This window comes from Carcharodon carcharias, chromosome 10, assembly GCF_017639515.1.
Source record: "Carcharodon carcharias isolate sCarCar2 chromosome 10, sCarCar2.pri, whole genome shotgun sequence".
In the NCBI taxonomy this organism is placed as follows: domain Eukaryota; kingdom Metazoa; phylum Chordata; class Chondrichthyes; order Lamniformes; family Lamnidae; genus Carcharodon; species Carcharodon carcharias.
In genome coordinates, this window is record NC_054476.1 from 137,280,744 (window position 1) to 137,307,326 (window position 26,583).

Consider the following 26,583-nt stretch of genomic DNA (forward strand, 5'->3'; position numbering starts at 1 on the left):
CCAAGTCATTCACCATCCTGGCTTGGAAATATATCGCCGTTCCTTCACTGTTGCTAGGTCAAAATCCTGGAACTTCCCTCCTAACAGCACTGTGGATGTACCTACACCACATGGACTGCAGTGGTTCAAGAAGGCAGCTCACCATTACCTTCTGAGGGTAACTAGGGATGGGCAATAAACGCTGGCCCAGCCAGCAAGGCCCACATCCCATGAATGAATAAAATAAAAACTTAACTCATTGGCTTGTTTTTTTAAATTTAAAATCTATTTTGGACTTTTGCCTTAAAGGGGTTATGTAATTTAGAGACAGGTTAATCAGGAATTTTAGGATTTGTTATAGTTTTAAGTAATTGTAGTCTTATGTAGGTGCTTGAAATCTTTTCTTTTGTTAGTAAATATTTTAATTTAGTTTTAAAAATCTCTAAAGGTCTTAGTGGACTCATTATTTCTGAATTCAGTGTACACATCTCGCAATAAATACAAGTTGCAAAACCTTTGCGATAGCGTGGCCAAGTTTCCCTTGTGGACATGGTCCACCTGGCACACATTTGTCACATCATAACATCATCTCAGTTCCGAATGATCAGCCCCTTGTCCTGAAATTGGGTGCTCTTCTTCTAGATTCCCCAGCCAGAGGAAACAACATTTCAGTGTTTATCCTATCAAGCCACTTCATAATCTTGAATGTTGCGATGAAATAAACTTTCATTCTTCTCCAGAACTTCAGAAAATATAGACCCAATTTACTCAGCTCCCTTCATAGGACAACCCTCTCATCCCAGGGACCAATCTAGTGAACCTTCACTGTACTGCCTCCAATGCAAGTTTATCTTCCAATATGGAGACCAAAATTGCTCACAGGACCACAAAGCCCTTTACTATTGCAGCAAGACTTCTTTATTTTAGGTCCAGTTTTTTTTGTGTGTGCGCTTACCTTTCTGATAGTGGAATAAAGAAGCTGGCTTATAGACACCGGCCTCAAGGAATGTGACCTAACAAGTGCCAATCTAACAATGGCCATTTAGTGCTGTGTTTTGTTCAGATTTCAGGAGACCAATCTCCCGGAGCTGGCTTCCTAGTGAATTATGGCACTCCGATCATGTCAGCAGTTCCAAAAAAGGAAGGTTGGGTCTGTGATTCTGCAGCTAGGGTGGGAAGCCAGATTTAGTACTATAAATACTAGGAACTAACTCAAGAATGCCAATCTCCTTGAATCCAAGCTAAAACTGCACCAACAATAAATGCATCAATTATCCACATTAATCAGTGACTTCAAATTAACAACAATGTCAAGGTTAAAATGTACTTTGCATCTTATTGACTAAACTAGGAATTCTACATTTTATACTGCAAACCATTTGGAAGTGCGATTTTGAGATAGTATTTATAAAACATTTGTTTCAGTAGAATCAAGCTGATGAAGATGCACGATTTGTCCTTTGCATGCCAGCTGACATACCACCATGTAACCATTGCATGAACACATACAGTCAGATGCACTCTGCATTCAAGGTAGGTAGGGAATGCACATTCGATATTGGACCAGTCTGATTTCCTGACTCTGCAATCACCAATGAGGCCACTTAGAACCACTGAACCACTAGAAGTCTTACAGCAAGAATCATTGTGTCTGTGCTGCTTTTTGTTAGAGCAATCTAAAATTAGTTCTATCGCTTCCCCCATAGTGATGCATCTTCTTCTATTTCAAAATATCTTTGCAAATTGCCATTAAAAAGATGCAAATGATCTCTGCCTCACTACTCCTTGTAGCCCAGACTTCCATTCTCCAATAACTTCTATAAATGCCACTGTAGCTCATGGTAAACATTGGATGTTATGCCCTGCTTATACCCTATTGCGGGAAAACCATGAACAAACGCAAGCCATGGATGGTTCAAACCTTCCGATCAGGATTGGGACCCCTATTTCCGACCCTGATCAGACAATATCCACTTACCTCCCTCCTCTGATGGAGGATTCTGCAAAATTCAGTCAGCACAGGCAACCTCAGAGACATCAGCAAAATGAATCTATGCAGAAGCCACACCTGCTTTTTACGACATTAGCTGCCATATTCTGGTAAGCAAAGAGTTTATACGTCCCAAAGTTTCTTTGAAAAGTTATGGAGAAAAGGTAAGTGCGTAGGTTGAGGGCAGAGGGTGGGTTAGGCCTAGTCAGTTTTACTGTTAGCCAGGAGTTAGACAAGAATTTTGCTGTCCAACATTTCCTGGGTAACTATTCAGGTAAATAAGTCAGAACTGTCTTAAGTCTTCGACTCTAACTCAGACTCGGGTCTTTTTGGGAGGGTCCTGGGCAGCAGGGGAAATCACCCATTGGAAATTCAGAATTCCCTGGTAATTCCCAATCGTTGCATTGGGACCTCTGAGGGCTTCTGTATCCTAACTATATAGATCTGCTGTCTGTAAGTTACAGCGCACGGGGACATCTTGCCTACGGTCATGGCAATCAGTGCCGACACCTCATTGGCAGTTAAATCATAAATCAGAACAGTTGTGATACACTTGTATCATAGCTCAAGATGTGTGAAAACTACTGAAAACATAATTCAATAAGTATTTGACAAATCCATGATATTCATCTACGTGGTCGCAGGCAAAGGAAGTTTGGGCACTGGTAATATATCACCACTGAGTTCAGCATGTACAAGATCACATGTTTCATGGTGATAAAAGGCTAGGTCTTTCTTTGGAACAAATCTACTTCTAATGGTAAATCTGAAATATTAAAAAATGTTCAACAATCCTGTTCCCACCGAGATACTTTTATAGCTCCAATTAAATTCAAAGGGCCTAAACATTAATTCCAAAATATTTTAGAAAACAATCTGAATTAGGGAAAGGTGGGAAATTGCCCCTCTGAGGTATAGCATAATGATGGAAATGTCACTGCACTTGTTTATCTGTTATAGGTCGTCAACCAGGAAGGTGTGACCAAGCACACAGGTGTACATACATGCCTTATAGCAGCCTTCATACCTACCCATAATAAATGTAACATTCCTGTGCTTGTGCCCGAAGGGGATTCTATGAGGAAAATGCAATCTAAACAAAAGCTACAGCTGGCTACAATTATTTACCATACAAGCCCTACTCTCGAGCTCATGACAGCTCTAGCCCACCTATGCTCAGTGTACTCTTAGGGCCACATTGAGATTCCTACTAAAACCAGTGAGCAAGCAATTGAATATTTAAATATTATTTTCCCATCTAACATATTCTTACCAGCTTTTAACGTACAGTCTCTAGAAGTGAAGATTTGTTTTCTTCCTAAATAAAGCATAGTCTGAGCATTGCTACTGTCATCACTGAGCAAATAAGCAGACCAATTTATCTGGAGATAAATGTAAAGCAACTGATCATGTTGCTGCTTGCCTCTAATATCATCAAAGAGTTTTTCAATCTCAGGCATATCTTTGAAAGACTGCCAGCCTTCTAGCTTTGAATCTCCCACTCCTGCACACATCCTTAGTTCATCACAAACTCCCCATCCACAGAGCCTCACTCGTTTCCATAAGGCATTTCCATAATGAGATAAACTGCTGCAATTTTCTTCAGCTAAAGCTAGTATTTGAATTTAGGATTTATCCAATAAAGAGGCAACTGTCTCAAGAACAGCCATTTTCTAAACTTCCATGGTCATAAAATTTAAATAAAATTGGCCATTCTTGCTTTAAAGCATTTAATTACAGAAGGACATCTTCAGCATACCAGTATCTTCAGGAATGTAAATGATTAATAGCTCGATATTCAGAGGGGAGGCAGTGGCATAGAGGTAATATCACGGAACCAGTAATCCAGAGGGGCGAGCAAATGGTCTGGAGACACAGGTTCGAATCCCACCTTGAATTTATTAACTGAAAGTTAGTAATGGTGACCATGAATGGTGACCCACTCTGCCATTACCACCAAGTTAGGGGATCAACCCTGGTTCAATGAAAAGTGCAGGAGGGCATGCCAAAAGCAGTGTCAGGCATACCTAAAAACAAGTAGTCAACCTGGTGAAACTACATCACAGAATCACTTGTGTGCCAAACAGTGGAAGCAACATGCAACAGACAGAGCCAAACGATCCCATAACCAATGGATCAGATCTAAGCTCTGCAGTCCTGTCACATCCAGTGGTGAAAGGTGGTAAATAATTAAACAACCAACTGCAGGGGGAGGCTCCACAAATATCCCCATCCTCAAAGATGGGGGAGCCCTCCACATCAGTACAAAAGTCAAGGCTGAAGCATTTGCTACAATCTTTAGCCAGAAGTGCTGAGTGGATGATCCATCTTGGCCTCCTCTGGAGGTCCCTGGCATCACAGATGCCAGTCTTCAGCTAATTCGATACACTCCACGATATCAAGAAATGGCTGATGGCACTGGATATTGCAACGGCTATGGGCCCTGACAACATTCCAGCAATAGTACTGTGCTCCAGAAATAGCTGTTCCCTAAACCATGCTGATCCAGTACAGCTATAACACTGGCATCTACCTGACAATGCAGAAAATTGCCCTGGTATGTCCTGTCCACAAGGAGGATAAATCCAACCTGGCCAATTACCACCTCATCAATCTACTTTCGATCATCAGTAAAGTGATGGAAGGGGTCGTCAACAGAGCTATCAAGCAGCACTTACTCAGCAATAACCTGCTTACTGACGCTCAGTTGGGCTCTGCCAGGGCCACTCAACTCCTGACCTCATTGCAGCCTTGCTCCAAATATGGACAAAAGGGCTGAACTTCAGAGGTGAGGTGACAGTAACTGTCCCTGACATCAAGGCAGCATTTGACCAACTTTGGCATCAAGGAGCCCTAGCAAAACTGAAGCTAATGGGAATTGGGGGAAAACTCTCCACTGGGGGAGTCATACCTAACACAAAGGAAGGTGATTGTCATTGTTGGAGGCCAGTCATCTTAGTCCCAGGACACCATTGCAGGAGTTCCTCAGGGTAGTGTCCTCAACCCAACCATCTTCAGCTGCTTCATCAATGACCTTCCCTACTTAAGGTCAGAAATGGGGATGTTCGCTGATGATTGCACAATGTTCGGTGCCATTTGTGACTTCTCAGATATTGAAGCAGTCTGTGCCCATATGCATCAAGGCCTGGACAAAATCCAGGTTTGGGCTGAGAAGTGGCAAGAATCATTCGTGTCACACAAGTGTCAGGCAATGACCATCTCCAACAAGAGAGGATCCGACCATCGCCCCTTGACATGCAATGGCATTACCATCACTGAATCCTCCACTATCAACATCCAGGGGGCTACCATTGTTCGAAAACTGAACTGGACTAGCCATACAAATACTGTGGCTACAAGAGCAGATCAGAGGCTGGGAATTCTGCACTGCATGACTCACCTCCTGATTTCCCAAAGCCTGTCCACCATCTACAAGGCACAAGACAGGAGTGTAATGGTATACACTCCACTTGCCTGGATGAGTTCAGCTCCAACAATACTCAAGAAGCTAGACACCATCCAGTGTTGCCTGTTTGATTGGTTCCCCACCCACCACCTTCAAAACCCATTCCCTACATGGCAGACACAGTGGCAGCAGTGTGTACCATCTTCAAGATGCACTGCAACAACTCACCAAGGCTCCTTCAACAGAACCTTCCAAACCCGCGACCTCTACAACCCAGAAGACAAGGGCAGCAGACACATGGGAACACTACCTACAAGTTCCCCTCCAAGTCACACACCATCCTGACTTGGAACTAAATCACCGTTCCTTCGCTGTTGCTGAATCAAAATCCTGGAACACATTTCCGGACAGCAGCGTGGGTGTTCCTGCGATACACACTACAGCAGATCATGAAGGCAGCACACCACCACCTTCTCAAAGACGCTTAGGCATGGGCGATAAATGCTTAGCCAGCAATGCCCATATCCCCTGAAAAAAAAAAATGTACTTGTGGAATCATAGGATTAGAATAACCACTCCCACTGGTTCTGAAAGCTTACAGGGAAATAGAATCAATCAGCGATTTTAACAGAGGCCCACAGGCCTGATAGAGCTTAGCAAATTGTTGGATAAGGAACATGACTTCTTTGTTTACAGAAATCATTTAAAAGCTTAAGTATGTAATAAATCAGATGTGAATTGCTTTTGTTTGGTTTTATGAGACAAATGTAATTGGACGGAAAGAACTCCTTCTACATGCATAGTATAAATTGCAATTTGGAACTAGTGTGTACAAAAACCTACAAAACAACAGACTTAGCATTTATATTGCCAATATATACATTTTATCAATACAGCCCTGTACAAAGTTTGCCTAGCTTCTTGATTTTTCTGCTGCAAGGCAGAATTCAAATACAGGAATTGTTGGTCATGGTATCTGTTGAACTATTTACCATTAACACTTTCAGTTTCATGCATAAACTATTCATTCACATTTGTGAATTCACATACACAGATGTGTGTACAGGCTAGACAAGCTATTACTAGTGACTTTAAACAAAAGATCAATTACTCAAACCCTTCTCCAAAAGCAGGGCCTCTCAGAGTAAAACAACTCCACATTAAGGTCAGGTTTTTACATCTGATTTACGACAACCTACTAAGCACCACAACAGTTTACAATTGTTTTCAACCGACAGCAAAATAGGCAAAGGTTCAGGATCCAACATGCACAGTAAGCTCTACATTGATCATTTCATTATAATGCGAGTTACTTGAGAAGCTATTCTACTGTGCTTAGAAATCAGGAAGAATAAGTATTAAACAAATGAAGGAAGTCTGGAAAGAAGGGGTGGATGGGCTAGCTACAATTTTCAATTTCCCAAGTACAAATATATATTACATGTACATTTTTAATACAGCAACTTAATTTCAATGGTGCAAATCAGTTTTCCTCAAAAAAGTGTTTATATTAAAAATAAATCCATGCTCCTATGTTAAATTTATGAAATTTGTAATTTCAATATTTAAAAATTGCATAAACATACACAGACCATAAAATGATTATCAGTTGTGTATAGTTGGATATGCTGCAGAATTGAACAGATTTGTAATATAATATGCCCTAACATTTGATGTTAATCAAAATGCTTGCTTTATAAATTAAACCCCATAATTTGATTCCTGGAGACTGTTACCATGCAGTGGCACACTCTCTAAATTTATCAACCAGAATTTCTTAGCCTATATAGCCTGCAGGAAAAATCTAATTGCAGATCATTGAAGATTCAAATGGTAGATGTGAATCCAGATACATTAACATTTGCCTCTTTTATATTCACATTCAAAACGATAGGATAAAAAGAATTCTTTCACGGGATGTGAGCATCAAGGCCAGTATTTGTTGCCCATCCTTATTTGCCCCTGAGAAAGTGGTTCTGAGCCCCCTTCTTGAAATACAGCAGTCCATCTGGTGCTGTAGAGAGGGAGTTCAAGATATAACAAGATAATCAATGTAATCCTATAAATTCCCCCATTATATTACAATTCAGAACCCTGCAAATTCTAAAACCATATTGTACTGTTGTGTCTGAGCAAACTTAGTTAAGCGCTCATCCTAAAGCAAAAGCTGGAAATCCGAAATAATAATAGAAAATGCTGGAAACACTCAGCAGATCTGACGTTCTAACAAAAGGTCATCAACCTGAAACATTTACTTTGTTTCTTTCTCCACAGATGTTGTCAGACTTGCTCAATGTTGCCAGCATTTCTGTTTTTAAGAACGGCAAACACTCAAAGTTTCAACTGTAGTGTCACTTTAAGCCCTGTAAATAAATGGAGGCCTGCTCCATTTTCGTTTTCATAAAAACTGTGGCTATATTTCAGGGTAAGTAAATTAATTACCAGAATCAAAATTCTTCAGAAAAAGGGAAGAAGGGAGAGAAAGAATTGATCTCTGCAAGTAAATATTTTGAAAGAATTTCAGCAATTACGATGCACTTGACACTTACCATTTATTCCAGGTCTTGCACACTCTCATACAGATGCATAGGTCCTTATGGCTGAGGTACCCGAATATTGCCAGCCATACCTCCCGTTGCATCACATGTTCTGAGCCACCAGCCAATGGTAGAGAATCAGGTTCAGGACTGTCAGGTGGAGGCCGCACCACATGCCGCTCCATTTGAAATGGCTTAGGAGGAGACTGCACAGGGAGCTTGCTTAGTATCTGAGGACGAGGTAAACCTCCTAGAACCTTGTGACAAAGCTGACTGGATGGACCATTTTTCTTTTTCGATGAAACCTCCACTGTCCTAAAGGAGTTCTTTTGAATATTCTCCCCTCGCAGGGAATAATAGTTATTTTCTCGATCCTTTGAGGTCAAAAGTGAATTGCTTTTTATGTTTCTTGCATTCTCTTCATCTTCATCCTCCTCTTCCTCATCATCTTCCTCACTAAAAATATCATTAGACAGCCTTCTGAGCTTGGACCTTTGATTATCTGCCTTTGCAATAGACCTTGGACTAGATCCACCACTGCTTCCTGCTGATCTCTGTAGGCTGGATTCTGATCCAGAGCTTGAATCGGAGCCAGAATCAGAACTAGAGCTGGAGCTGGTTGCTTCATTTCGGTTGACACGTTTTATCATTTGTCGTATCCGTTCTATTCTTTCTGCGTCTTCTGATCTTTCAAGGTGATTCACTTTTGCGCATTCTTCAGAATTTGGAGTTGTTTCCCGTTTCTAAAGAACAAAAAAAATATATTAAACAGTTAAAAGTATTAAGAATCTTCAAATGCTAAACTTCATTACACTGCAAAATTTTAACAGTTATAGTAAGCCTCAAGTGATAAAACAGTCAATTACTTTCCACTTGCAAAAAGTGGAACTCTGCCATTTAATTTTGTTCTTTGTGCCAAAAGAAAAAGGGATAAGCACTCGAAGCAGACTTGAAAATCAAACCCCTGCTTTTGACTAAAGATCATAAATTTGGAGGTGGAAAAAAGCAAAGCCACAATGGATTTTGTTTAACTTTTTTGACTTTGGCAGGAATTCCACATTAAATGTTGACAAATGGCAATTAACATGGGAGCAAAAAGCATTGCTTCCCTCCTGGCTTTATTCCAGTTCCATTTGAAATTATTGCTGCTAAATAACATGCAAAGCTTTTTACATACAATGATGTACTCTGGAATGCAATGACCAAACAAATGTGGCAATCATTTTGTACATAGCAAGTTAATTCAAACAGCAAAGCTCTGGTTTTTGTGGGGCTGGTTGCAGAAGGAAAGTTGAGCAGGATACCAGGAAAATTCTGTTCTTCAAATAGGGCCATAGAACTCTTAACATCTCAGTACAGGATTTCTGACAATGCAGCATTACAACAGAATTGTACACTGGATTATCAGCTAAATCTCTCTGGTCAAAGGCTGGACTGGGACTTCAACTCATTTTTTTGCCACAGCTATCATCTGAACCAAGTAACTACAAAATGAAAGTTTCAAGAATGTCTACTTTATTTACTGGCCCTCTTGACAAAGAATAAGAAACTGAATGAAAAAAAATGTTGCGTTGGCTTATGTACACTCAATTGCTCTTTCAACTTATTATTTTATTTTTTTAAAAAAGACTGCTGTAAGGAACAACTTGTAGCAAGTCCAGGCATGATAGAAATAGGCAGACCCTGATTTCCTCCTTTCTGTTGGTAAAACTGTTGCATTCTACAAAATGTGTGGTTTCACTTACTATAGTTAATCTAAGCAAATACAGCTCAGGTCTTGAATTCTGTCTTATGCATTGGATGGCAAAGGGTGGTGAGGGAAACTGACAGTTAGAAAAACAGATTTACAAGCCACTTGATCCAAAGTTATAGGATAATCAAGTAGGACCTCTGAATTTGATGATGGCATCAATGTAGTGGCATCCAGAGCTATACAGCTTTTGGGATTATATTCAACAATATTAACTAAGCTTTCCAAAACCAAACCAGAGCATGATGAATATTAAACATTTAGAATGGCCTCTTCCTCAGGAAGAAAAAATGTTTCACTTTTATTTGAAAGTAGGATTATCTCATTGCAGTTTAATATTATGCATGCATAACTCTGTAGACCAAGCAGAACAAAATAATACTTTAACCAAAGTGATCTCAATACTTTTCTATAACAAGCAAAATATTTAAGATTAAGGAAATCTGAAATAAAAACAGAAAATGCAGGAGGAATCCAGCAGGTCACGCGGCAGCTATCGTGAGAGGGAGATAGAATTACCATATCAGTTCATGGTTCAATAGTAACCTCTGAATCAAAAGGTTGTCAGTTCAAGTCCCACTTCTGAGACTCGAGCACTAAATCTGAGCCAGAACTTTAATTCAGTATTGAAGCATTGCTGCACTGCCGGAGTGGTGTCTTCAGATGAGAAGTTAAACTAAGGCCCTGTCAAGCACATATCAAGTATCTCATGGCATTATTTTGAGAGAAAAGTATGGGAGCAACCATTGGTTCCCTGGCCATTACTCATCTCCCTACCAAGATCATAAGTAAATTATCTATCATAACAATGCCATTTGTGGGATCGTGCTTTGTGCAATTTAGCAACTGCAAATCCTACTTTACAATTGCAACAACTTCAAAAGTACTTTGTTGGTTATGAAGCTCTTTTGGACATGGAAGTCATGAAAGGTGCTACATAAATGCATGTCTTTTCTACGGATGAAAAGGTCATGATCCTGAAAGCTTATCTTCCTTAATGTTTCCAACAATTGTTTTTATTTAATATTTAGCTACTTTGCTCAAACTAATTCAAATTTAGATATCACAGAAATGGCAAAAAAATTGACTTAAAGTTGCCTTTTCTTTTCAAGAAAGCAGGTCTTGTTTTATAGGATGCAAACAAAATTACTGTAGAAGTGAAATATGAAAAGAATTACATAATGCAAAAGCAGCACCATCTGGGGATAGAATTTTGGCTCGGTGCAATGTTATATTTGGGGCCAAATACACTCAAAACAGACAGAACAAAAGCAAACATTCGAATTGCTACAGACTATAAGATAAAAGCAAAATACTGCAGATGCTGGAAATCTGAAACAAACAAAAATTGCTGGAAAAGCTCAGCAGGTATGACAGCATCTGTGGAGAGAAAGAGTGAACATTTCGAGTCCAGATGACTCTCCTTCCGAACTAAAGAGAAATAGAAATGTGGTGGAATATATACTGTATAAGGGGGGTTGGGCAGATGAAGCTTGATAGAAGGCCAGTGATAGGTGGAGGCAAAGGAGAGATTGCAAAAGATGTCATAAACAAAAGGTCGAAGGGGTGTTGATGGTGGTGATATTGGCTAAAGAAGGAGGTGCTAATGGTGACATTAAGAGTGGAAAACAGGATGAGCCAGTGACAGATGGCCGTAGTGGGGGTGTGGTGGGAGGAGGGGACGGTATGGGAGCAAGGATCAAAATAGGCTAAAAGATGAGGATAAAACAATGAATGGAAATAAATGTAAAAAATAATAATAGAAATAGGTGAGAAAAATGTATATATAAAAATTAAGAAATAAGTATTTGAAAAAAGGGGATCAAAAAGGGGTGAGGATGGAGGAGAGAGTTCCTGAAGTTGTTGAACTCAATGTTAACCCCGTAGGCTGTAAATTGCCTGATCGGAAGAGGAGATGCAGTTCCTCCAGTTTGCATTGAGCTTCACTGGAACACTGCAGCAGGCCAAGGACGGACATGTGGGCACGAGAGCAGGGTGGTGTGTTGAAATGGCAAGCTACAGGAAGGTCTGGGTCATGCTTGCAGACAGACTGAAGGTATTCTGCAAAGTGGTCACCCAGTCTGCATTTGGTCTCTCCAGTGTAGAGGCAAGACCACATTGGGAGCAGTGAATGCAGTAGACTAATTTGAGGGAAGTGCAAGTGAAGCGCTTTCACTTGAAAGGAGTGTTTGGGCCTTTGGACAGTGAGGACAAGGGGGAAGCAAAGGGGCTGGTGTTGCACCTTCTGCAATTGAATGAGAAGGTGCCATGGGAGGGGGTTGAGGTGTAGGAGGTGATGGAGGAGCGGACCAGGGTGTCCCGGAGGGAACAGTCCCTATGGATTATTGCGGAGGGGGGGGGTGTTTGATGGTGGCACCATGCTGGAGTTGGCAGAAATGGCGGAGGATGATCCTTTGAATACAGAGGCTGGTGGAGTGACAACTGAGGACAAGGGGGACACTATCATGGTTCTGGGAGGGAGAGGAAGGTGTGAAGGCAGAGGTGCGGGAGATGGGTCGGACACAGTTGAGGGCCCTGTCAACCACCATGGGTGGGAAACCTCAGTTAAGGAAGGAAGACATGACAGAAGCATGTCACATAAACAGTGACTTATTGAGCACAAAATATTGTACATACTATGGAAAATTTAGATTCCCTTCTCTAGAAAACTGAAGTTGCAAATTGCAGTTACAGCATGGTAAAGGAAAGGCTATACTAGAAAGGCAGTCAGCATTTATTTCAGCAGCTACAATGCATACATGTAAACCAGCATGGATAACAATAAAGAAAGACTTACTTGCATTTATATAGTGCTTTTCACAACCACCAGATATCTCAAATTGCTTTGCAGCCAATTAAGTGCTGCTGAAGTGTAGCCACTGCTGTAACGTAGGAAACATAGCAGCCTACCTGCATACACAAAACTCCCAGAAACAGCAATGTGATAATGACCAGATAATCTATTTTTGCGATGTTGACTGAGCGATAAATATTGGCCAAGACACCGGGGATAACTCCCCTGCACTTCTATAAAATACTGTCCTGGGATCTTTTACATCAACCCAGGCAGGCATATGGGACCTTGGTTTAATGCCTCATCCAAAAGACATACAGTGCTCCCTCAGCACTGTACTAAACTGTCAGCATGGATTTTTGTGCTCAAGCCCTGGAACCCAGAAACCTGTGATTCAGAAACGAGAGTGCCCAACAACTGAGCCACAGCTAACATGCAATGTTCATTATTTAATTAATCAATAGCAACCATAATTAAATAATTTAACTATCTTTGTTGTAAGACTACTTAGATAAGGAAGTCAAATAGACTGAGGCAACATGTATTATTTTACATATTAAAATTTAATTTTAGACAGCATGCAAAATGTTGCATCTTATAAATTCCATATTAACCAAGATCATATAAGGAGATCGATGGAGTATCACATTAATGATGCTTCCTGTCAAATTAACTGGAGTGTGTCATAAAATAATCTGGCAGGAACATTCCAATTTTGTTAAGTTGAGTGGAAATTTCTTCCCACATAACCCAATTTAAATGCCTCCATATTTACTACAGTGGCTTTTGTACACTGCAATTCTACTTAAAAGATCATGAAGTTCTGCGCAGATGACAATGGCAACAAACATTCCCACTTCAATTCCTTCCACGTTAATAAATCTTTGTTACCTCACTAACTCCTGCATAAACTCAAAAACAAACAAAAGATTCTTAAAGGATCATGGACTGTGGCCTGATAGCAATATCCTAACAAGGTCATTCTCCGTATATAACACCCGGACTGGACATCAAACAATCCACTAATGGAAGGCACGTGGCATCACCACAATATTAAAGCAAAATACTGCAGATGCTGGAAATCTGAAATAAAAACAGAAAATGCTGGAAAAACTCAGCAGGTCTGGCATCTGTCGAGAGAGAAACAGAGTTAATGTCTTCTGTCCATATGACTCTTCAGAGCTAAAGAGAAGTAGAAATGTGATGGATTTTATACTGTTTAAGAGAGGGTTGAGTCGGTGGAATGAGATAGAATGTCAGGGATAGGTGGGAGCTCAGGAAAGATTGAAAAAGATGTAATGGGCACAACTAATCCTCGTGTCCTTGGCATCACATTTCTACTTCTCTTTAGATCTGAAGAAGAGTCATATGAACTCAAAACTTTAACTGTTTCTCTCTCCACAGGTGCTGCCAGACACTGAGTTTTTCCAGCATTTTCTGTTTTTATTGGCATCACCACAAACCCATCCAATTTAGAAATTATATTAAATGAACTGCACACTGCATAGTCGAGAGAGAAAATTTAACTCTAGGTTGCCAACTGGTATGGGAAATGGTACAGTTAAATCAGTATCCAGGGCTCTGTTTAGATTAGTTGACTCAGATGGCCAGAAGTAGGCATCAAAAACCTTAGCGATGAACTAGCATTTGCTAAACATTCTGTTTAAAAAAACCTCAAAAATTCCAAGAAAACATCTGATTGTCTGATTAATCCAAAAAGTACTAATCTTTCTCCAATAATGATTGTGATCCACATTTACTACACTCCACAAAGTCAAGGACTAGACCCTCATCTTTTGAAGAAAGAAATTGGCTGCACAGATTTATTTTTAAACTTATTTACAAGATGCAGGGTTACTGGCTAGGCCAGCATTTATTGCCCATCCCTAATTGCCTTCGAGAAGGTGGTGATGAGCTACTTTCCTGAATTGCTGTGGTCCCTGTGGTGTACACCCACAGTGCTGTTAGGGAGGGACCCAGTGACAATGAAGGAACAGTGATATATTTCCAAGTCAGGATGGTGTGTAGATTGGAGGGGAACGTCCAGGTGGTGTTCCCAAGTGTCTGCTGCCCATGTCCTTCTAAATGGTAGCTGTCATGGGTTTGGATGGTGCTGTCTAAGGAGCCTTGCTGAATTGTTGCAGTGCATCTTGTAGATGGTACACCCTGCTGCCACTGTTCATCGGTGGTAGACTAAGTGAATGTTTGTGGAAGGGATGCCAATCAAGCAGGCTTTGTCCTGGATGGCGTCAAGCTTCGGGTGGGAGCTGCACTCATCCAGGCAAGTTGAGAAAATTCCATCACACTCCTGATTTGTGCCTTGTAGACGGTGGACATGCTCTGGGGAGTCAGGAGGTGAGTTACGCGGCACAGAATTCTCAGCTTCTGACATGCTCTTGTAGCCACAGTATTTAGATGGCTAGTCCAGTTCAATTTCTGGTAATGGTAATCCCCAGGATGTTGACAGTGAGGTATTCAGTAATGGTAATGCCATTGAACGTCAAGAGGCGATGGTTAGATTCTCATGTTGAAGATCGCCATTGCCTGATTCGTGCCACACAAGTGCCAGGTAATGTTACTTGCCACTTGTCAGCCCAAGCCTGGATATTGTCCAGGTTTTGTGCAATTGGAAATGGACTGCTTTAGTATCTGAGTCACCGCAAATGGTGCTGAACGTTGTGCACTGATCAGCGAACATCCCCACTTCTGACCTTATGATGGAAGGAAGGTTATTGATAAAGCAGCTGAAGATGGTTGGGCTGAGGACACTACCCTGAGGAACTGCTGCAGTGATGTCCTGGAACTGAGAAGATTGACCTCCAATAACCGCAACCATCTTCCTTTGTTCTAGGTATGACTCCAACCAGCAGAACGTTTTCCCCTCAATTCCCATTGGCTCCAGTTTTGTTAAGGCTCCTTGATGTCATACTTCATCAAATGCTGCCTTGATGTCGAGGGCAGTCACTCTCACCTCGCCAGTTCAGCTCTTTTGCTCAAGTTTGAACCAAAGCTGTAATGAGGTCAGAAGCTGAGTGACCCTGGTGGAATTCAAATTGAGCATCAGTGAGCAGGTTATTGCTGAGTAAGTGCTGCTCGATAGCACTGTTGATGACCTCTTACATCACTTTACTGATGATCGAGAGTAGACTGATGAGGCGGTAATTGGCCGGGTTGAATTTGTCCTGCTTTTTGTGTACAGGACATACCTGGGCAATTTTTCACATTGCCAGGTAGATGCCAGTGTTGTAGCTGTACTGGGACAGCTTGGCTAGGCACGGCAAATTCTGTAGCACAAGTCTTCAGTACTATTGCCAGAATATTGTCAGGGGCCATAGCCTTTGCTGTATCCAATGCCTTCAGCCCTTTCTTGATATCATGTGGACTGAATCAAACTGGATGAAGACTGGCATGTCATGCTGGGGATCTCCAGTGGAGGCAGAGATAGATCATTCACTCAGCACTTCTGGCTAAAAACAAAAAAAACTGCGGATGCTGGAAATCCATAACAAAAACAGAATTACCTGGAAAAAGTCAGCAGGTCTGGCAGCATCGGCAGAGAAGAAAAGAGGTGACGTTTCGAGTCCTCATGACTTCTGGCTAAAGGTTGTTGCAAATGCTTCAGCCTTATCTTTTACACTGATGTGCTGGACTCCCCCATCATTGAGGATGGGAATATTTGTGGAGCCTCCTCCTCCAGTCAGTTGTTTAATTATTCACCATCATTCACTACTGGGTGTAGCAGGACTGCAGAGCTTAGATCTGATCTATTGGTTATGGGATTGATTAACTCTGTCTATCGCATGTTGCTTGGCTGTTTAGCATGCAAGTAGTCCTGTGTTGTAGCTTCACAAGGTTGACAACTCATTTTTAGGTATGCCTGGTGCTGCTCCTGGGATGCCCTCCTGCACTTTTCATTGAACCAGGGTTGATCCCCTGGCTTGGTGGTAATGGTAGAGAGGAGGATATGCCAGGCTATGAGATTAGATTGGAGTTGAGCATAATTCTGCTGCTGCTGATGGCCCACGGTGCCTCATGGATGCCCAGTCTTGAGTTGCTAGATTGGTTTGAAATCTCCTATCCATTTAGCGGTGATAGTGCCACACAACACAATACAAGGTGGTATCCTTAATATGAAGGCAGTACTTCGTCTTTACAAGGACTGTGCAGTAGTCACTCCTGCTGATACCGTTATGGACAGATGCATCTGCGGCAGACAGGTTAGTGAGGATGAGGTCAAGTATGTTTTTCCCTCTTGTTGGTTCACCACCTGTACCAGACCCAGTCTAGCAGCTATAGGACTTGGCCAACTCAGTCTGTGGTGATGTTACCGAGCCACTCTTGGTGATGGACATTGAAGTCCTCCACCCAGACTACATTCTGCACCCTTGCCACCCTCAAGACATTAGTGAATCAGATGGGATTCATGGTGATCATTAGACTTTTAATTCCAGATTTTAATCAAATTCAAATTCATGGTGGGATTTGAACTCAGGTCATTATTATGCTATTTGAACCCCAGACCATTACCCTGGGTTTTTGCATTACCATCCCATTGACAATACCACCACCTCCCTGGTAAATCTGGCGGAACATTCTTGTACAGCAAGCAAGATCCTAGCTGTTGTTGGCAAGGTGCTACACTTGCTAGCCATGGTATGGATTGAAAAGTACAAGCTTGTGAACGGAGTCCTAAGGAACCAATAGGTCAATGTGCTGGAGTTGCCTACCAATTCTCCAGATTTAAAACTTAACAGAATGGCTCTGTCATTATTTCATGGATAGTATGGCAGTTTTGCAGTTATCTACAGTCCTGTGCTGTACCAGCTGAGCTTCCAAAGGGGAGCCATTGAAAGACCAATATATCTAATAACTAATCCAAAACAATTTAAAACACATATGTGTACACACGGTATCAGAGTATTGCTTGAGACCAGGAAACTGTAACCCAGCAACATGGTTAGTGCCTTCAGGAGGACAGGCTAGAAAATTAGAGGAGAGAGAAAAATAAAAGGATGGCATTCAGCAGCAAAATCATAATTCTCTGATTATGAGAACACTTTGCACTGCTAAGATAATCAGGCCAATCTCATTTATGGAAACACTCACTGCTAGCTAGGACAGAAGTTCTTTGTATTCGGGATTTAAGAAAAACCCAAACAAATCAAGATGCAAATTGAATGCGTGTTGCTACATCTTTCTAAATTATTTAACCACCCAAATACTCCTGCTGTCTTAAAATAGCCAGTAGCACACTCAAATTGAAAGTAATCAGTATGAAGGGTTACTTATGAGTGGAGTTTGTCAAATCATTCCAAGTTCATATAGTAATTTCCTTTGGGGTTAGAAGATACTGAAATGTACACTTGAGCACCTTCAAAACTAAACAAACATAAAAATGTAAAAACACACCTATTTTGAAATCAACCTCTAAGCTACATAAATACTGTACAAACGTCATAATTTTAATGGAGACAACCAAACGAAAGCTATATGTAACTTCTAAAAGCCAACATCATTGCCTACCTTCCTCTTTTGAAGTTTGTCATCCTTTCCTCCTCTTAGCTAAATAAAAAGGAAAACACACCCATGAAAATATAATTAAGCACTGATCTGTAATAAGAAAGTTTTTGCACAGTGAATAAAAGGCTTCTGAAATTCAAGAACAAACATTTTGCTTTGTGTTATTTACTAAATTAAGACATTAGGAACATATGGAGCTTGTTCCACAATTCAATAAGACTGTGGTTGATCTGTGACTTAAACCTATATACCCATCATTATTCTTTAATACTTTTGGTTAACAGGTCTATCAATCTCATATTTAAAATTAAACAATTTATCTAGCATCAACTGTGGTTTGCAGAAGAGAGAGTTCCAACCTTCCTACCACCCTTTTAAGTTTCCAAGCTACACTCTTGAAAAGTAGGTCTCTAATTTTTAGGCAATGTTCCCAAGTCTAAGACTCCCCAACCAATGGAAATAGTTTCTCTCAATCTACCCTGTCAGCTACTCTTAATTTCTTCAGAATTTTGATTAAAATCACCAAATAACTATCTAATTTCCAAGGAATACAACCCTAATTTGTGTAATCTTGTATCATAATTTAACCTTGGAGCCCAGGTATTACCCTGGTAAACTTACATTGCACTCCCTCCAAGGTCAATATATCCTTACTAAGGTGTAGTGCCCAGACTGAATACCGTTCTCCAGGTGTGGTCGAACAAGGCCTTTGTATTGCTGTAGCATAATTTCTAAATCCTTGTATTCTGGTCCTCTGGCATTTCTATTAATATTTTTGAATCCTTTCTGTATTTGTCCATGACATTTTAATGATCTAGGCCATCCATTGTTTCTAACTTGTCACCATTTAGTCAATACTCCGAAATATCCTCTTTTAGGCCTGAAGTGGCCGACTTCACACTTGACTACATTGAAATTTATTTGCCAGAGTTTTCTCCATTCACTTAATCTACATCCACAACAGTGATTGCACTTGAAAAAGTGCTTCATTGGCTGTAAAGTGCTTCGAGACATCTGAAGACTTAAGCTATATAAATATAATTCTTTCCCTCCTATTAATGTCCCTCTAATTTTATGCTCCCATCTACACTGCTGATAATGCAACCCAATTTTGTGTTATCAGCAAATTTGGTTATGTGGCTTACTATCCTATCATCTTGGTCATTAACAAATATGGTGATTAGTTGAGGCCCCAAAGATCCCTCAGGGTTGGGTACACCATTTGTCACATATCTTGCCAATTAGAGGACATTATTCCTACTCTCTGGCTAAGTGGTGGGAGGCAACCTCCCAGCTATGTCAATCATTCCTTCACAAGTGCCAATTTCAACTAAAACAGTCTCTTGAGGGACTCAGAGTGCCTTCTGGAAGTCCATATAAATAACATCCACAAATATTCTCCTATCCACTACTTCAAAATTTTCAATTGGGTTGGCATGACTGACCCATTATAAAACCATACTAGTTTTGGCTGATTAGCTGAAAATTTTCAAGGTGATTAGATTTTCCAGCCTCAATTAAAAACTCTAGTAATTTCCCAACAGATATTAGGCAAACTGGTCTATAATGCCATGTTTCCCTCTTGCACTTTCCAACATTAACAGCTATATAGGCTGCAAGTGCCATCATCTAATCTACTCCATGAATATCAATTACTGAAACCAAACTTCAAGTTCCAGAGCGGAATTATCTTTTTCAGTTTGTCAACTGCAATCCTCTCCAGTCCTCCCAAAAATTGTTATCTCTATCCACAAGCTTAAGTGTCTAATAGATTGAAATTAAAAATTGTATATTGTACAAAGAGAATAATACTGTACCCATGCCAGAAATTCAGTCAATATGAAGATAGAAAGGCTGGTTCACTATTGGCAGTTACAGGTAACTTTCTTTCCAGAGATTTGATCTGATTTATCAGCAAATAGCTGATGGATGATAAAAAAATCAACATTCATTATGTAAGTCAAAGTCTCTTAAAGGTTTACCTCTAGAGAATATACTGACTCACTCCTCCTTCAGAATGTACTACTTCAGTATCCATATATTAAAAAAATACACCTTTTATCAAACATTGCTGAGGCAAACAGTCATGACTGATGAATAGCAATACTGAGCTAAGGGCAAGCCAACAGCCTCACATTTGGTGAACTTTATTTAGTTACAAGTAGGACATATTTCCTGACTTCGAGAACTACCTCAGCCAAAATTCTAAAAATAATTTTAAATGTGTCAGAGGTTGAATTTCTAGCTCACTAGCTAGAAATTAGTAAGGCAAAAAAAATGTATTCTTCCCACATTAAGGCAAAGGGTTTAAGCTAGCAGACTAAGCTGCATCACAGCAAGTTATTAAAATATCACAATTATTTGTGGTATACCTGATCCTAATGTCTAACTTCAATCCCCAAGAAGGCAATGGACAGAAACGGAAGGTATTAAACACATTTTCAATGGCTTCAACCAAGATCATAAAATATCTTATGCCATGCTTGTGTTCAAAACAGTCACATTACTCCTTGGTCATTTCACTTACTTCACTCATGGGGCAAGATTTCATATGCACAGCCTGAATGAGTGTGCTTGCCACATATCTAGATTACATACATATGGATTTCATTTCAAATATTTAAGATTCAAAATATAATAATTTAATTGGCTATTAGATTATATTTTTCGTGCCAAGCCAATTCTAGAAAGTTAACTTGGGCATAGAAATCAACTTGCTGTGTTTACATGTGAAAGCTTTTATCGCAGCATCACATGTTGCTATTTGACTTCATTAGTGAATCTTGTAAAAGGGGAACATGCAATACAGAAGCCTACTTCTCCTACATTACAACAGTAACTACATTCAGAAATACTTCATTAACTGTAAAGAACTTTTGGACATACTGAGGTCATGAAAGGTGCTATATAAATTCAAGTCTTTTTACATCCTGTGTTAAGCACTCAACTTCATGTAGCTGGTAGGGTTTTTCCCCCCACAAGGGGGTGAGGAGAGAGAGGATGGAAAAATGTAAAGCTTAGGAATACTTGTGAAAAGGCTTTTTATACCCCCTTCAAAAGTAGCTTAACTGCATGAAACAATATTCAACAAGCATAAAAATTGTTATGCTTCCAGGCTGACATTTAGGATCGAGAAGGAAAATACCGCCAAGGGTATGAGCCCTGACAATATTCCAGCAATAGTATTGAAGACTTGTGCTCCAGAATTTTCTGCAGTGCTAGCCAAGCTGTTCCAGTACAGCTACAACACTGACATCTACCTGGCAACATGGAAAATTGCCCAGGTATGTCCTGTACACTAAAAAACGACAAATCCAACCCAACCAATTACCACCCCATCAGTCTACTCTCCATCAATAAAGTGATGTAAGGTGTCAACAACAGTGCGATCAAGCAGCACTTGCTTAGCAATAACCTGCTCACTGATGCGTGGTTTTGGTTCTGCCAGGGCCACTCAGCTCCTGACCTCATTTCAGCCTTGGTTCAAACATAGACAAAAGAGCTGAACCCAGAGGTGAGGTGAGAGTGACTGCCCTTGACATCAAGGCAGCATCTAACCAAGTGCGGCATCAAGGCACCCTAGCAAAACTGAAGTCATGGGAATTAAGGGGAAAACTCTCCACTGGTCGGAGTCATACCTAGCACAAAGGATTATAGTTGTGGTTGTTGGAGGTCAATCATCTCAATTCCAGGACATCACTGAAGGAGTTCCTCAGGGTGATGTCTTGGGCCCAACCATCTTCAGCTGCTTCATCAATGACGGTCCTTCCATCTTAAAGTCAGAAGTGAGGATGTTTGCTGATGATTGCACAATGTTTAGCACCATTCTCAACTCTTCAGGAACTGAGACAGTCCATGGTCCAAATGCAGCATGACCTGGACAATATCCAGGCTTGGGCTGACAAATGGCAAGTAACATTCAGCCAGGCAATGACCATCTTGAGCAAGAGAGAATCTAACTGTCAGCCATTGATATTCAATGGCATTACCATCATGGAATCCCTAACTATCAACATCCCGGGGGTTACCATTGACCAGAAATTGAACTGGACTAGCCATATTAATACTGTGACTATAACAGTAGGTCAGAGGCTAGGAATCCTGTGATGCGTAACTCACCTCCTGACTCTCCACAGGCTGTCCACCATCTACAGGGCACAAGTCAGGAGTGTGATGGAATAGTCTCCACTTGCCTTGATGAGTCCAAGTCCAACTCCAACAACACTCAAGAAGCCTGACACCATCTGGGACAAAGCAGCCCGTTTGATTGGCAACCCATCCACTAACATTCAATCCTTCCACCACCGAAGCACAGTAGTAGCAGTGTGTACCATTTACAAGATGGACTGCAGGAACTCACCAAGCCTCCTTAGACAGCACCTTCCAAACCACGACCACTACCATCTAGAAGGACAAGGGCAGCAGATAGATGGCATCATCACCAGCTTCAAGTTCCCCTCCAAGCTACTAACCATCCTGACTTGAAAATACATAGCCGTTCCTTCACTGTTGCTGGATGAAAATCCTGGAACTTCCTCCCTAACAGCACTGTGGGTGTATCTACACCACATGGGCTGCAGCGGTTCAAGAAGGTAGCTCACCACCACCTTCAAGGGCAATTAGGAATGGTCAGTAAATGCTGGCCTAGCCAGCAGCACTCCTATCCCAAGAATGAATAAAAAAAGAATGAATGATACCAATCCAGGATAACCCTACAAACCCAACTTTCAAAGCTAGCATGGCTAGCTTCACCTCTACCAATTTGCTGACAGGAGTGTTGAATAAGCAAGGCCTTCAATACCTTTTCCCCCCACATCAAAGGAAAATTGCTTAATGTTAAATCTGTTAAAAAGTTTATTCAAATTTGCACATCAGTGGAGGGGATGTGAAGCAAGAAACAGAAAGGAGAACCCTAACAAACAAATAAGAAACCATTCAGCTGCAGTCACGAGCAAAGTGAAAATATTTTGAAGTTTTGTATCTAAGTTTAGTTATAGTTTTTTTTGTTTAAACTTTTGGCAATCCCGAATACAATAACCTCAAAAGTCTCTTGGAACAAGAACACTCCCTGTCTGCCTCAAATGTTGAATTGTTACAGAACTATTTTTAAACTTGTAAAAAAATCTGTGAAGGAAAGGGTAAGAGATTTAGTCAGTCTGATAGTTCTTTTTAATAGATAGAATCAGGGCTAAAATAATATCTCAACAGTCCTTGTGACAAGTGACAAATTTTGAACATAATCCTCATTATCACAGACAATGGTCCTTCAAAATCTGGATATAATTTAGAAATAACTTGGAAAGATTGCATAAGATTAAACAAGAGTTTGGACAAGTTCTGAAGATGGTGCAGTGGAGTTCAGTACGATAGGATCTTTTCCATCCATCTGAACAGGCAGACACCTGAACAGTTTAATATCGAAATCGAAAAGCTGATTGTTAAGGTGGATGGAAAGGAGCCGATGGAACTGTGTGAAGTAAAGAGTTCTCTTCATGTCCTAGACAATATTAATCTCTCAACCAAAACTACCAAAAGCATTGACTGGTCATTCATTTGTTTGCTACTTTAGGGGTCTTGCTGTGCGCAAGTTGGATGCTGCAATTATCTATATAACAGTGGTTGCACTTGTAAAATGCTTTGGGACAGACTGAAGAAATGATAAGATGCTTTACAAATGCATTTTATTTCTTTCAGAGACTATTCTACTATTCAACATATTGCAGAATAGGTGTGCCAAATGCTCATGATCACAAATGGTGAAAAAAAGCCAGCAGGTTAGCCAACAGCTTAACTAATAAAAACAAAAATAAAAACAAAAAAACTGCGGATGCTGGAAATCCAAAACAAAAACAGAATTACCTGGAAAAACTCAGCAGGTCTGGCAGCATCGGCGGAGAAGAAAAGAGTTGACGTTTCGAGTCCTCACTAATAACTATTTTGTGATCTATTCACATTGGCAGAATGGGAAGATCATCCTATGGTTAAGCAAACTTCTGGCACGAACATTCAAGATTGAGATGGTCCCAGATGCAATCCTGTTAACCTTCAATTTTTCATTATTTGCTTTCAGAATTGTTTCGCATCTTGTCAGTGTACTCTCACAGGATCAAAACTCTACTTTTTAAAACATGATGGATAGAATATCAGGGTGACCAAATCACAAAGAAGATTAAGGGACAGCCAGTCACATGGTAGTTTTGTTGCGGTGGGGGGGGGTTGCCAAAGCTGTAGCTGAGAGAGTTGGTGGGGTGGGGGGGGGCGGGGTGTACAGGGAGTGAAAATAAGGAATGGTTGGTCACTCCAAAGAATGTAGAATAAGAAAACAGGAGCTCTTTTTCAGTATGCTTTATAAAACACTAGAGCCCTTTGTCTTGTTGGATAAAAGTTGTCACATATGGAAAACAGATCCAAATATTTTATAATCATGTGCAGGCTTCATCATCATCAATGCTCCTGCATATTTTCAAATCAAATACAATTTTGGCCATGAAAATCCTTCAACAACTAATGTAAAAGAAAACATATTTCCTGAAAATATGTGAATGTAAGTTCAGGACACCACAAATCAGAACAGTGCAGAATAATTTTTCTGAAGTCAAATTCTGGGCAACGTCTTAAATAAATCACATAATTAATCAGTATCCTAATTATATTGCACATGAAATTGCAATATTTTAGCTTTTAAAAGCACAGTACTTCTTCACCTTGTAAATTGTGGGTATGTTTCCAGCCCTTTTCTAAATCTGCTATTAGGGAATTTAAAAAAAAACAAACGGTGTGTTTTTTTATTTGACGCCCAACTTTGAGATTCACCTATTTATTATTGGAAGTAAAGTCATTCCAAAACACTTACTTTAAATTAAACAATCTTTCAAATACAATGGCCTAGATTAGTTCACTTCCCACTTTCCAGTTTGGAATATTTCACAAAAGCAGATTTTATCGACTATCCTTTCACCTAAAAGTTAGAATTTATTGTTGTCTGCTAATGAATGCCATTCATGCCTTTAACAAAAATCTCACCCATATTCTAATGCCCTTTTATATTACAGCCCTAACTTTGGTCACAATGAGCTGCAGAAGTGACGTGGCTCTGTCAGAGAAGCCAAGGTCGATTTCAGGAGATGGTTTTCCTAAAGCTCCAAACGAAAAGCAGCGCCACTTGGTGCAACATAAAGGGCCACAAACAGTTGCCACAGATTCTGCTGCCCTTCATTCTCTGGCTGCACACAGATTTTGCATTGCTTGCCTGTGCAGATCGATTCTAAAATCAGGAGAAATTTGAAGCTAGATGAAGCACTGGTTTTCAACCCAGCATTTGCTGCTCCATTGCCACCAATGCTTTGAAATGCACCTAGCAATACAGGATGGGGACGATTCTAGAGCACCATAAGTTCCAGCAAACTGCTGAGCTGCCAGTAATTGGAAGGGAATGAACCAATAAAGTTACAGGCAAACTCCACAAAGATGTAAGAACTATAGAGTAGTGATAACTGGGGAATTCAATTATCCCAATATAGGCTGGGACAGCATAGTGTAAAGGGCTAAGAGGGGAGGAATTCTAGAAACATGTGCAAAAACTTTCTTGAACTGTGTGTTTGCGGTCCAATGAAAAACGAAGCAGTGCTGGATCTAGCAAGTGAAGTATGTTTCAGGGCATAAAAACAAAGTGCTGGAAAAACTCAACAGGTCTGGCAGCAGAGAAAGAGTTAACATTTTGAGTCCAATATGACTCTTCTTTGGGACAAAAATGAAGATCTCGTGTGGAGGGGATATGGCTGAGGCACTAAATTAGATCTTTGCATGTTTCCACTAGAAGATAGGATACTGCCAAAGTAGAACCAAAGGAGATGTCAGTAGTGATATTTGGTTGGATGAAAATAGATGCAGAGGGGGTAGTTAAATGGGGAGCTGTCCTCAAAGTAGGAAAATTCAGCCAGCCCAGCTGGGCTGCATCCTGGGTTACAGATGGAAAATGCAAAGGCTTTAGTCACAATCTTCCAAACGTTCTTGAATAGGGGGGAAGGCAGGGGTTGGTGACAGAAGACCAGAGGGTTGCAAATGTTACATCCTTGTTCAAAGGAAAGAAAGGGGATAATTCTGGCAATTACAATCCAATTCGCTTAATGTCAGTGATGAGAAACCTTAAGAGACAATAATCCAGGACAAAATTAAGGGCTAGTAAATTAAAGTGTGCTTTGATTGGTTTAAAGCAAATCATACTTGACTAACTTGATCCATGAAATAACTGAAGTACTTGATGAAGATAGTGAGGTTTGGTGCTTCTATAAACTTCCAAACAGTAAATGATAAAGTATTACATAACAGACTTGTTGCAAAGTTAAAGCCCGTGGCACTAAAGGGACAAATGACAGCATGGAAACAAATTTGGTTAAGGAACAGAAAAGCAGAGTCATGATGAATGAAACAAACAGAAAAATTTGGAAATATTTAGATCTGGCAGCATCTGTGGAGAGAGAGCGAGCGAGCACGCGAGAGCGAGAGAACGAGCAAAAGACCGCAAGCGATAACATTTTAGGTCAATGTCCTTTCAGTAGTATTGATGAATCGTTTTTCAAGACAGCAGGGCAGTATACAATGGTGTTC

At 40.5% G+C, this 26,583-nt stretch overlaps 1 protein-coding gene across 3 annotated transcripts in view; it reads right to left on the reverse strand.

Moving 5' to 3' along the window:
- LOC121283055 (lysine-specific demethylase 2B-like) overlaps positions 1-26,583 on the reverse strand; it is a 161,211-nt gene that overhangs the window by 72,066 nt on the left and 62,562 nt on the right. For all 3 annotated transcript variants that reach the window (XM_041197052.1, XM_041197051.1, XM_041197053.1), the window contains exons 6-7: positions 17,980-18,018; positions 7,925-8,655 (exon numbers count right to left, since the gene is read on the reverse strand). In XM_041197052.1, the coding sequence (XP_041052986.1) occupies positions 7,925-8,655; positions 17,980-18,018 (770 nt within the window). The remainder of the gene's footprint in view (positions 1-7,924; positions 8,656-17,979; positions 18,019-26,583) is intronic.